The 13288-nt window shown below is 41.4% G+C and overlaps 1 protein-coding gene across 1 annotated transcript in view; it reads left to right on the forward strand.

Moving 5' to 3' along the window:
• The window catches only part of MAP1B (microtubule associated protein 1B), a 689412-nt gene that overhangs the window by 651267 nt on the left and 24857 nt on the right, over positions 1 to 13288 (forward strand). The window contains exon 6 of the mRNA XM_044063932.1: positions 7128 to 7366. Coding sequence (XP_043919867.1) covers positions 7128 to 7366 — 239 coding nt within the window. The remainder of the gene's footprint in view (positions 1 to 7127; positions 7367 to 13288) is intronic.

Below are 13288 nucleotides of genomic sequence, written 5' to 3' on the forward strand. Positions count from 1 at the left end.
GTTTTACTTATATATTTTTTATTACTATATTATTTTTATGTATTTTTGATTTAAAAGAGTTCCTCCACCTAAGGTTTCAGACTTGCTGTAGTGTACGTTAATGGTGTTGCAGGAAACATTTTACATCCAAAATATAACATTTAAAAAATATCCAGGTGTTTACTTTATTTTTTGGTCTCTTACTCCTAAAATGTTTGGCTTGTTGCTGGTCATTGAAGATAGAAGTTATTAAACAATGACATACATTTGAGTTTCAGACTTTTATTTCCTTCAGTAAATTCATGCTAAAACAAATTATTTCATTTAAACAAGTTTATTATTTTATAAGAGCAATAATTAAAATCCATTCATATTTTTGAGCCTTTGTTCCCTCTTTATTTTAGGCTTTATCCAGATTTCTTCAGCTGAAAGGTCGAGAGGTATGCAAACCTCTTAACTGCTGCTGCTGCCAGTGGTCAATCTCACTCACTCTGTGTCTCTCTCACACACACACACACACACACACACACACACACACACACACACACACACACACACACACACACACACACACACACACAACACACCTCTGCTTCAGAAAATGTATCCTAACACAAATCATTTAAAATGTTCCTATTTTGAGCCTTTGTCCCCTGTTTATTTTAGGCTTATCCAAATACTTTGATCTACGAGCATATCTCTCAACTGTATACATTTTATGCAAAATGTCGAGATTTTTGCCTCATATTTTTGTCTGTTTCTCATAAAAAAATGTATTTTTTTGATAAATCACTGGGATGATCTAAAGAGTCTTCTTTTGGCTGCTCCTGTTAAGGGTCGCCACAGCGGATCATCTGTTTTCATTTCTTCCTGTCCTCTGCATCTTGCTCTGTCACACCAACCACCTGCATGTCCTCTCTCACCACATCCATAAACCTTATCTTAGGCCTTCCTCTTTTCCTGTTACCTGTCAGCTTCATCCTTAGCATCTTTTTCCCAATATACTCTGCATCCCTCCTCAGCACATGTCCAAACCAACGTAATCTTGCCTCTCTGGCTTTGTCTCCAAACCTTCCAACCTGTGCTGACCCTCTAATATACTTATTCCTAATCCTGTCCATCCTCATCACACCTAGTGCAAATCTTAACATCTTCAACTCTGCCACGTCAAGCTCTGACTCCTGCCTTTTTGTCAATGCCACTGTCTCCAACCCATATAACATAGCTGGTCTCACTACCCTCTTGTAGACCTTCCCTTTCACTCTTACTGGTACTCGTCTGTCACAATCACTCCTGACACTCTTCTCCTCCCACTCCATCCTGCCTGTACTCTTTTCTTCACCTCTCTTCCTCACTCACCATTACTTTGAACTGTTGATCCCAAGTATTTAAACTCATCCACCTTCGCCACCTCTACTCCCTGCATCTTCACCATTCTTCTATCCTCCCTCTCATTCATACACATATATTCTGTCTTAGTCCTGCTGACCTTCATTCCTCTTCTCTCTAGAGCATATCTCCACCTCTCCAGGGTCTCCTCCACCTGTTCCCTACTCTCACTACAGATCACAATGTCATCTGCAAACATCATAGTCCACAGGGACTCCTGTCTGATCTCGTCTGTCAACCTGTCCATCACCATTACAAATAAGAAAGGGCTCAGAGCTGATCCTTGATGTAATCCCACTTCCACCTTAAACGCATCTGTCACTCCTACCGCAGTCCTCACCGCTGATGTAATCCCACTTCCACCTTAAACGCATCTGTCACTCCTACCACAGTCCTCACCGCTGTCACACTACCCTCGTACATATCCTGTACCACTCTTACATACTTCACTGACACTCCCAACTTCCTCATACAATACCACAACTCCTCTCTAGGCACCCTGTCATATGCTTTCTCTACGTCCACAAAGACACAATGCAACTCCTTCTGACCTTCTCTGTACTTCTCCATCAACACTGTCAGAGCAAACATAGCATCTGTAGTGCTCTTTCTTGGCATGAAAACATACTGCTGATCACTAATCATCACCTCCCTTCTTAACCTAGCTTCCACTACCCTTTCCCAAAACTTCATCCTGTGACTGATCATTTTAATCCCTCTGTAGTTACTACAGCTCTGCACATCACCTTTATTCTTAAAAATCTTAAAACACTTTTTCTCAATTCCTCAGGCATCCTCTCACTTTCCAAGATTTCATTAAACAATCTAGTTAAAAACTCCACTGTCATTTCACCTAAACACCTCCATGCTTCCACAGGGATGTTATCTTGACCAACAGCCTTTCCATTCTTCATCCTCTTCATAGCTATCCTTACTTTCTTCTTGCTAATCCACTGCACTTCATGATTCACTATCCACACATCATCCAACCTTCTCTCTCTCTCATTCTCTTCATTCATCAGCCCCTCAAAGTACTCTTTCCATCTGCTCAACACACTCTCCTCGCATGTGAGTATGTTTCCCTCATTATCCTTTATCACCCTTACCTGCTGCACATCTTTACTAGCTTGGTCCCTCTGTCTAGCCAATCGGTACAGGTCCTTTTCTCCCTCCTTAGTGTCCTACCTTTCATACAACTCTTCATACGCCATATCCTTAGCCTTCGCCACCTCTCTCTTGGCCATGCACCTCATCTCCTTATACTCTTGTCTACTTTCTTCATCTCTTTGATAATCCCACTTCTTCTTCACCAACCTCTTTCTCTGTATACTCTCCTGTACTTCTTAATTCCACCACCAGGTCTCCTTGTCCTCCTTCCTCTTTCCAGATGTCACACCAAGCACCTTTCTAGCCATCTCTCTTACTAGCTCTGCTGTAGTTACCCAGCTATTCGGTAACTCTTCACTGCCACCCAGTGCCTGTCTTAACTCTTCTCTGAACTCCACCTCACAATTACCCTTTTTCAATTTCCACCATTTGATCCTTGGTGCTGCTCTCACACTTATCCTCCTCTTCTTGATCACCAATGTCATCCTACAAACCACTATCCTACGCTGCCTAACTACACTTTCCCCTGCCACCACTTTACAGTCTCCAATCTCCTTCAGACTGGCCCTTCTACATAAGATATAAACCACCTGTGTGCATTTTCCTCCACTCTTGTATGTCACCCTATGCTCCTCCATCTTGTTAAAATGCGTATTCATCACAGCCATGTCCATTCTTTTCACAAAATCCACTGCCATCTGACCTTCTGCATTCCTTTGCGTAACACCATACCGACCCATCACTTCCTCATCCCCTCTGTTCCCTTCACCAACATGCCCATTGAAATCTGCTCCAATCACCAGTCTCTCACCCTTGGGTACAGTCATCACCACTTCATCCAACTCACTCCAAAATTTTTCTTTTTCATCCATCGCACACCCAACTTGTGGATCATATGCACTAACAACATTCATCATTACATCATCAATTTCCAGCTTCATAAACATCACTCTATCCAGCACTCTTTTCACCTCCAAAACACTCTTAGCATACTGTTCCATCAGGATAACCCCTACGCCATTTCTCCTCCCATTCACACCATGATAAAACAATTTGAACCCACCTCTGATACACCTAGCCTTGCTCCCCTTCCATCTGGTCTCTTGCACACACAATATACCAACCTTCCTTCGGTCCATCATATCAGCTAGCTCTCTCCCTATACCAGTCATACTGCCAACATTCAAAGTTCTGACCTTCACTATCACAGTCCCAGCCTTTATCTGCCTTTGGGCATGCCTTCCTCCTCTTCTCTTCCTTCGGCCAACAGTAGCCCAATTTCCGCTCGCACCCTGTTGGCCAACAGTATTGGTGGGATGATCTATAGAGTAAAGTCGCTAAATAATGACATGCATTTGAGTTTGAGATTTCATATCCTTCAGAAAATACATGCTAACACAAATCCTGTTATTCTAGCAACTTTCTAAGTTTCTAAGTGCAGTATTTAAAGTTTGTCCATTTCTGAGCATTTGTCCCCCCATTATGTCATGCTTTGTCCAGATTTTGTGTGCTAAGAAGCTGAGAGGTATGTCTAAGAGATCAAGAAGTATGCAAACCTCTTAACTGCCGCTGCTGCTGCTAGGGGATCGCTCTATAGCTCTCACTCTTCACTCTCTCTCACACACACACACACACACAAACACACATACATACACACGCACACTTTTTTTTCTGTTTCTCTCTATCGATCTCTCTCTGTCTCTCTCTTACTGTCATACATGCATACACTCTGATGCACACACACTTTAATTTTTTTTTTATTTTTTATTTTACACTCGCTAAACAGCAAAAGTGCTGCATAGCGAGCATAAAAAATGGTGGCCATTTTTTTTTTTTCATCCGAGCTCCACAGCAGCTTAATATGCTGCGCTGAAGCAGCAGACTTATTTTTCGTTGGGCATTACCTGTAGATTATCACCCTGCTGGAGAACATTCCTTCTCCAGTCAGGGTGCGATCTACAGGCCACCCATTCTGTAAGCTGTCTTAAAAGTGTGAGAGAATCCAACCATCCACAACCTACTGGAAGTAGAGGAGATATTGACTGGCATGCAACTTCCAGAAAGATGACTTGTACAACAGAATTTCTGGCCTCTTAGCAGTTATTGGAATTATATCTGCTTCCTTCCAAGTAACTAGAAAGATGTTTTCTCTTTAAAATTGTTATTAAAATGTTAAATAAAGACAAAAGTGTATCTCCAGGGCCATAATTTATTCTGGAGTCAAATGTTCATGTTATCCTTTTACCACATGCAAACTTTTTCAGATGATGGATGGCGCAAAGTATCAAGTGTTAATGTTAGTTGAATGTAGCCAGCTAAACCTGAAGGATTGTACGGATAACTTAAAACATCCCTAATGTTGTCAGCTTTGCATTTTACTGTCATATATTCAGACGTTTATTTTCAATGTCTAAGGCACTTCTAACACTTACGAAACTAGGTAATACTTGTAATATCTGTAAAGATGATGAATAAAGACAGTTTGGATGTGTGACCAGCCTTTTATGAGGACCTTACTCTGGCTGTCAAATGCTATTGGGATTATCCTGTGACATAGTTATCCATCAGACTTATTATAATTTTTAAAGCTATACTGCTATATACAACCTGATTCTTAATCCAATTTAGAATGGTGTATGTCCTGGTTACTACTGGTCATAATTAGGGTAAAGGAGAGGTGCCCTAGAAATAAGCTGTTAATGGGTGTGACTGGCAGTTGCCAGTGTGGCATGAGTGTAGTGATGGAATTTATTTAATTAGATGCAGGGGATTATGAGGCTTCTTAAATTAACTTATTTTGTAGGTTAGTGGGTTAGCAACTCTAACAAGGCTTCTGCATAAAAACAGTTATGAATCTATTTTTTCTTTTCTTCTGAAATACATTTTTTGTCAGCTTTGGAAGACCTCTTTATATTCCTCAGCTTTAAGTTGAAGGGGAGGCCAGAATGAGGACTGCCAAGGACACCCATTGACCTATCCATGTCTCTACTCTGCTTATGACTATAAAAATGAAGGCATAATTTTCAGGACATCATTTCCATTGTTTATACAAACAACTTTCTTTTCCATTCTTTTTTTGCCTAAAATTACCTGTCCAATGGAATAAATACTACCCATATCTAAAGTGCCATTGTGTTCAGGGACTCCAAGACCCTCATTTTGTATGATATTATGGATGGACTCTAAAAGGTTGGAACAGAATTGCTTACGTTTGCCACAGTATGTCATTGAGCCTGTGGATGGAATTAACAACACATGAACCAGTGTTGGAGCAGTATATAGGAAATTTTACAGCACAACATTTAGCTTCCAGTCCACAGAAATAGTCACTGTTCAAAATCCATCAGTTGCACCATATTGGAAGTTTTACAGTACAACAGTCAGATGCCTATCCATTGAAATGGTCACTAACCCAAATGCATCAGTTAGAGCATACAGAAGGTTTCACAGTGCAGAATTGCAGATTCCTGTGTATAAAACTGGTTATTGCCCCAGCTGATCCAGTGGTGTAGATGGATTAAAACCCTAACAATGGCCTATGCAGCCCAGGATTGATTAACAGCTCAGGTAACTGACATAGCAGCAGGGAAGGCTAGACATGCTCATCCTGGGTAGGAGGGAGTTGAATGATGATGGTCCATAAGGGGAGACATGGTCCATAGAGGGGAGTTGTCCTTGTACATAGTCAATGATCATGGGGGGGAGTGGGTAGAGCATATCAAGATAAAAAAAGAGAGATGGAAGCAAAGATGGCCATGCCTCCAGGACATCCTTGGGATCCACAACCATTGATCAGTAAAAGTAAACCAAAGAAGCACCACAAACAGGGGCTTCACCCCCATACCCCCAACATGGAGGGTGTACCTCCACACCCCCTAAGTTTTTTTTTTTTTTTTTTACATATAATGAAAGCAATACTTTATAGATGCTACACTTGATTATGGTTGCAATTGACAACTTATAGCAGCGTAAATAACTGTTAAGCTGTATAACTGATGGAGTGTTGCAAACCCACAGCAAACATCATACATTTAACACGGCAAATAGTACAAAGAGGCTTTTACTCTGCAGTCATATACACAGCAGCCTAGGCATTTTTTTCCAATGAAGGGATGTTTTTATCGCAGTAGAAGTTCTGTTCTTTAGTTGTTCTCCAGCTAATCAACATTTTTCAAGCTGGTCATTTATGTTAAATAATTTTCTCTTTGCTTTTCACATACATGATTTACTTCTCAGTCCACCACTAAACCTCTAAGTATGGGAAACTGCCCTAGCAGCTGCCCAGAATAGTATATGGGGTAAGTATTCTTCCTGTGTTTAGAAAGGAGATCTGTTGCCTGAGTAATCATTTATCTTGTTTCAGTCTAGTCTACACTGACTATGATAATTTATTTTTCTTTGTTAGTTTGTTGAACTCACCAAACAGATTTGGCCTTTTTCAGAAATGAACTATATCAGCAAATGTTTCTTATTTATCCAGTGTATAAGTTGCAGTACTGAATCAAATGTGCGATGTTACTTTTAAGTCCACTGTTGCCATGTAAGATGAAAACATCTGTATCATATCTTATTAGATAATGAAATCAAATGTCTGTAGATGTATTTATTGCACACCTGTCAAGGCATCACATTTTTTATCTTGACATTTTTAGGATCTGGAAGCAGTAAAGCTTCAAAACCTGCAACTGTACCACCCGGACCTCCAGTATACCTTGACCTTGCATACATACCAAATCACTGCAATGCCAAGAATGTGGATATTGAGTTTTTCAAACGAGTGAGATCTTCCTACTATGTTGTGAGTGGAAATGACTCAGCAGCTGAAGAGCCAAGCAAGGCTATCTTGAATGCTTTACTAGAAGGCAAGGCTCAATGGGACAGCAACATGCAGGTATGTATCGTTCACTCTAAACTGCCCAAAACTCTCCAAAACAGCTGCAGCACTTCACACCCTTCATATAACATAACTAGATATAAAATTTATATAAGTTCTGATACCACTGTGGTTCTTGTCGACATTTATTTCCTTTCCCCAAATTACAAGATCCACAAATACAGAGCTGGATCAGTGGTGTACTAGATGAATTCCAACATGTGTTACTGCAGTCCTGCTGCCAACATAGACTTGCACCATCATAGGGCCAGTGGTAGTAGGGCAGCTTCCTGATAAAAAAGTTACCTTCCCTGGCAAGTGATTAACAGTAAACACACTGCAGTAGGGTTCACAGCTAAAAATAAGAAAAAATACTTTAATTGTGTTTACCATGACACTGCAGCAGAAGGAGATCTGACACCCCTCTCCTTCTGCCTTTGTTCAAGAATTGTGCACAAAGCCAAAATAAAGTGGAATATCAGTGCAAAGTCAGGGACAACTTTGAGATATTACTCCAATTCACTTAAAAAGTTAGTAGATCAAGAGGTTTTCCATCAACGTATATTTTCTAAAACGTGTCGTGTTTGTAATTAATAATTGACTGTAATCCTCAGTGATTTACAAGAAAATAAAATAAAAAAAAATGTTTACTAGAGAAAGGGTAAAAATTCTGGACTATGGCACTTACAGCCAGTCAACAACCTAATGTGGCAACCATTATCTGGTGGATAAGAAGAAATACCAGCCAAATAAAACCAGAAGAGTGAGCAGTATCAGAATGTAACAGTCAATCTAGATATACAGAGAAGAGAATAAAATAAAGTAAGTGTGTGTGTGTGTGTGTATATATATATATATATATATGTATATATATATATATATATATATATATATATATATATATATATATATATATATGCATTTTCCTTACATCACACAGTAGTTTCCAAATGTACTGTTTGTTTGACTGCAAAGGAATTAAACCTGTCAGAAGTGTGGAAAGAGTTGAAAAGTAACATTCTTATTTAAGGTAAATACACCAGGACAAGTTTTAATGTATGTGAGCTATCAGTGCTCTCTGACTTTTCTGGATTGTTATACTCTACCCATGCTGACTCTGTTGTGATCTTAATCCCAGTAGCTCTTATGTAAGTTTGACTTCGGAAGCCCATGCCAGTTTATCCCGTTAGCTTATGCTGGTGAGCACCAGAAGATCATATTGGGAGGGACCTCCTCTAAGAATGGTAAAGTGTCAATTATTCCCCCTTTTATATTTTCCTATCTAGTAAGTTCAAGTTGAAATATCTGTAACATCAATCCTCTTTTCCAGCTTACTTTTGAAATCTCTGATGCAGTTAGCTGTAGTCTGTAGCATCCCACAGACTGAAAGGAAAAACTTCAGTAAAGCTCTTGGAACACCAGGGAGCTGAGACAAATAGTCAAATGCTTGTCATGTTTTGGTCATAGGTGATTACATAGTTAGATACACGGACTCCACCATCACCACTAGTTAGAACATGATTTAACTGCTGTCACTGACCAGCAGAGAAATGGGTGGCAGACCAGGGCTGAATTTCTAATTTCCCATCCACTAGTCCAGGCTCCACTTGCATAAGGCTAGGAAATGGCACTGCTTCAATGGATGGGAAGTATATTCCATAGAGTAGGGGTTCTGTGAGATACATACTTGTCCCTCCCACATGTCCTATTTAAGTCATGAGCAAAGTTTTAAGTCCTTAGATCTAATAGTTCTGGGGCTGTTCATTTTGCAAATATGAAAGAGCAAGAGCCAAGGATGCCTTGGGTATCGCCTCTCAGCAGTCTATAGGAAACAAAATAGAGCAATCTGCATAGGGCATTATGTTCATGCCCTGTATTCTTTTTGTGAGGAACCTCTGTGGAAATTCAAGCTGTTGTACATGTTGTGATGGTATACTCAGGGCCAGTAATCAAGGAGCCTCAGTCCTCACGACTGAAAAAGTGAGGGACAGCCACTAGGAGAAAAAAATGGATACACACAGTATTTTCAGATGCAGTTCTCTGTACAAAGCACAGTTTCCCTTAAGAGCACACAGGAAATACACTCGAGACCTGGGGCTGGATTCTTTTTCTCTCTCTAGGCCCCAAACAAGACTCCACACTCACCACTTTGGAGCTCTGAGTCCCTGTTCCCAGTAGCTGACACACACTTGGATATTTGATTTTCACACACACACACACACACACACACACACACACACACACACACACACACACACACACCCTTGGGAAAGGCTGGCACAGATTTAGAAGCTGTGACTCCTCTGCCCAGACTATGAGGTAATTATGCTGCCACCAGTCAGTTACTCTAAGGCGCTTACAATGGTACCCAGTTATACTGAGTAAAATTAATACTAATGAAAATGGTAGAGTCTGACCAATGCTGCAAGGCTTTTAGGAGCAGTATAGAATCAGTAAAATAAGCATAAGTACTCGCAAGATGTCAAAGGTATTCTCTAAAGGACCTGCTACAATGAAAGGTATAGAAACATTTAATAATAAATGATAGAATAGAAAACATGAGAGAATACTGAATATCTAGTTACAATCAGAGTTGCAATCACAGGAGATATAAAAAAAATAACATAGTTACCTAGATTCACACAGATGCAGAAAACAATACTTAACTAATATATTTTCCTGACTTACTAAAGAATTACTGTTCTCTGGTTACTTACTAATGCAAGGGACGATGATGAGTGCTGAGTTGCTTACTACAGCAAGACAAGATGAGCTGTGTGGTTCTGTGAGATATCTATGAGAGATCTTTCCTGTCAGGTTCCAAAAAACAAAGTGTTGCTGTGATTGTTCCCAGCATATCTCTCACTTGTTGTGTCTTTCGGCCAGGGGTCGCCACAGCGGAACTCCGGTCTGCTAATGATTGGCAGTTGATTTTTATGTGCTGAGTTGCCAGCCCTAACACACAACCTTCAACGAAGGTACGCCCATTCACGCATGTCTCCACGCAGAAGACGATCTAGCTGAGAGTCAAACCGGTCAGCGTCTTACTGTGGGGCGACAACACTACCGCAGCACCACCACCATGGCTCTCACTAATGTGTAGAAAATCATTTCAGTGCTGATTATAGAATGGCATCACCTGACTGTAGTACAACATACACCCAGAGCTTTGCTAAGATCTGTTGCAGCATCTGAAAGCTATAAAACAGTTTCAAAAATGTCATCCCTTCCAGTGTAGCAGTTAGTTCACCCCTAAGGACAATACAGTAAGATTCCTTGTCCTGGTTTTCCCAGACATTTTTGTCTCTGGCTGCAATCAGACCTTTAGCATAAAATCTCTATTGCCTACACACAACCCATTTAATTTTCAAACTATTTTTCAACAGTAGCTAACCTGAGAATAACCTCTTCCCTTCTAGAATTCTCTGTTAAAACATATACATTTAATCAATTATAGTAATACTGTCTGACATGCATGTATATATCTTTTCTGTCCAGCAGGACCCACTCTTGAAGCATTTTTAACACAAACAACTTTACAAATACATTATTAATTACTCAACCATCTGTACAAATCAGTGTGATAGTCAAATTACATATAATTCTTTACAAAACTACTGTCCCTAGCACAGATTGCACCGTCTGATATCATCACATCCCTCCCCTCCTTTGAAGACTCAAGCTAATTTTTCAAGTCACCCTGGACAAATGTTGCTTGAGAGGAATAGGCCTGTCTGGGAAAACATTAACCTATACCCTCTCTTGAGAGCCGATCTGCATTTGCATGTATGACCCCACTGTGGTGCTGCACTGTCATATCATATGCCTGCAACTCTAGGTTCCAGCTTAATAACTTGGCATTTTGCTGACTGGCTCGATGCAGTCATGTTAAGGGAATTTTCTTCCATATAGACAGAGCTGAAGTTTCTGCAGAGGCCATACTATGGCTAGACATTCTTTTTCTACAGCTGCATAACATTCCTCCCTGGGTTGGAGATATACAACTGTGTGCTCTTCTCCCTCTGAGAAACTGGCTGAGTACAGCCCCCACTTCATGGTTCGTAGCATCCACCTGCACAACAAATTCTTTGCAGTAATCTGGACTGGCTAACACAGGGAGTCTTCCCAAAGCCCCTTTAAGCTTTTGGAATGCCTGCTCACAGGCTGGGGTTCACACTACCATATATGGCCTGCTCTTCCTTGTCAGGTCTGTGAGGGGAGAAGCTATTGTACTATAATTAGGAACAAACTTCTATAGTACCCTGCTGTCCCCAAAAATGCCCTCAGCTAATTTTTGGTAACAGGAGCAGGACACACCTATATAGCTTCTACTTTGGCAGGTTCTGGCCTGATCTTACCACTACCCATTCTGTGTCCCAGGTATGAGACCTCTGCTATACCCACCTGACAGTTACTGGACTTAATGGTCACCCCTGCCCTTTGCAGTTTACCAGGACCTCCCTATCATGGTAAGGCTTCATCGTGTTAACATGGTACAGTTTCTACCCCTGCCTCCTGCCTAGCATGTTTACAGTGTAATTAACATCACTGACCTTCCTTACTACTTTGAAGTGGCCCTCCCAAACTGCCTGCAGCTTATTGTGTCTGACAGGAATGAACACTATAACCTGCTGTCCCACAGTATACTCTTGGGCTTGAGCATTCCTGTCATACCAGATGTTTTTCTGCTGTTGGACTCCTGCCAGGTTCTCTGGGTTAAGCCCATGAGTTCCCTACACCTTGTCCTGAGGTTTAGGACATATGCTACAACAGACTCCTTGTGGGGTTCACACTCACCCTCCCACTCATCACAAATCAAATCTAAAGGCCCCTTCACCCTATGCCCATACAACAACTCAAAGGGTGAAAAACCTGTGAATTCCTCAGGTACCTCTTTGTACGCAAATAACAGGTTGGTCAAATATTTGTCCCACTCTCTCTTAAACTGGGTCTGCAAATGCCTGTAGCATGGTCTCTAGTGTAGAGTTTAACCTTTCCATAAGACCATTATTCCGGGGGTGGTAGGGGCTGGTCTTTAGGTGCTTGACCCCACTGCATGTCCACAGACAAGCCAGCAGGTCTGACATGAAATTGGCACCTCTATCAGTGAGTATTTCTCTTGGGAAACCTATCCTACTGAAAATCTCTAACAAAGCATTTTCCATCTTCTCTGTCTCGATGGAGGACAGACCTCAGGGTATCTAGTAGCATAATCTACTACCACCAGGATACACCTCTTCCCTGTGGAACCTGAGGTACTCAGAAGCCCCTCAATATCCATAGCTACCCTCTGAAATGGGTCTTCAATCATAGGCAAATGGCATCAAAGGAGCTTTGATCTTGTCATCTGCCTTGGTTACCTTTTAGCACTGCTCATAGGACCTGCAGTAGCCTATTACATCCCTTGCAACCCCAGACCAATGTCTCTTGGTATGCTTTATGCTCATATGGCCTACAAAAGGAATGTTATGGGCTATGGCTAGAAGTGCCAGACAGCAGGCTGTGGGCACTACCATCTGCTGTATTACCTCACCCTCTAGCCCTCCCTCAGGGGGTCTAGTCTCTATACAGTAACCCTTTGTTCCAGTATACAGACTCCCCTTTTCCTTGAGAATCAGGTGCCTCCTTAGCTATCTCCCTCAAGCCTTGTAAGGTAAGCTCCAAAAGTTGAGCCTGTCTCAACTCTACCTTTGTGACCCTTCCCAGCTCCCTTTCCACAGGAAACCAGGTATCTTCTGACAGTGGTGCCTCACTGTCAGCTTGGGTACTACCATTCACCTCTGTCTTGCAGTCAACCTATCCTCAGGAAGATCAGTACCTACCAACAACTGTGGCTTACTTTCAGGCTCACTGCTACAGGGTAGCTTCCTCCCTGAAATAGCCAGAGCAACAGCCCCGGCTTCAGGTGTGGGGTCTGTCTGGGTCTCTCCCAGGCTACCA

This window comes from Protopterus annectens, chromosome 2.part2 (genome assembly GCF_019279795.1).
Source record: "Protopterus annectens isolate FY-2018-M chromosome 2.part2, PAN1.0, whole genome shotgun sequence".
Taxonomy (NCBI): Eukaryota; Metazoa; Chordata; order Ceratodontiformes; family Protopteridae; genus Protopterus; species Protopterus annectens.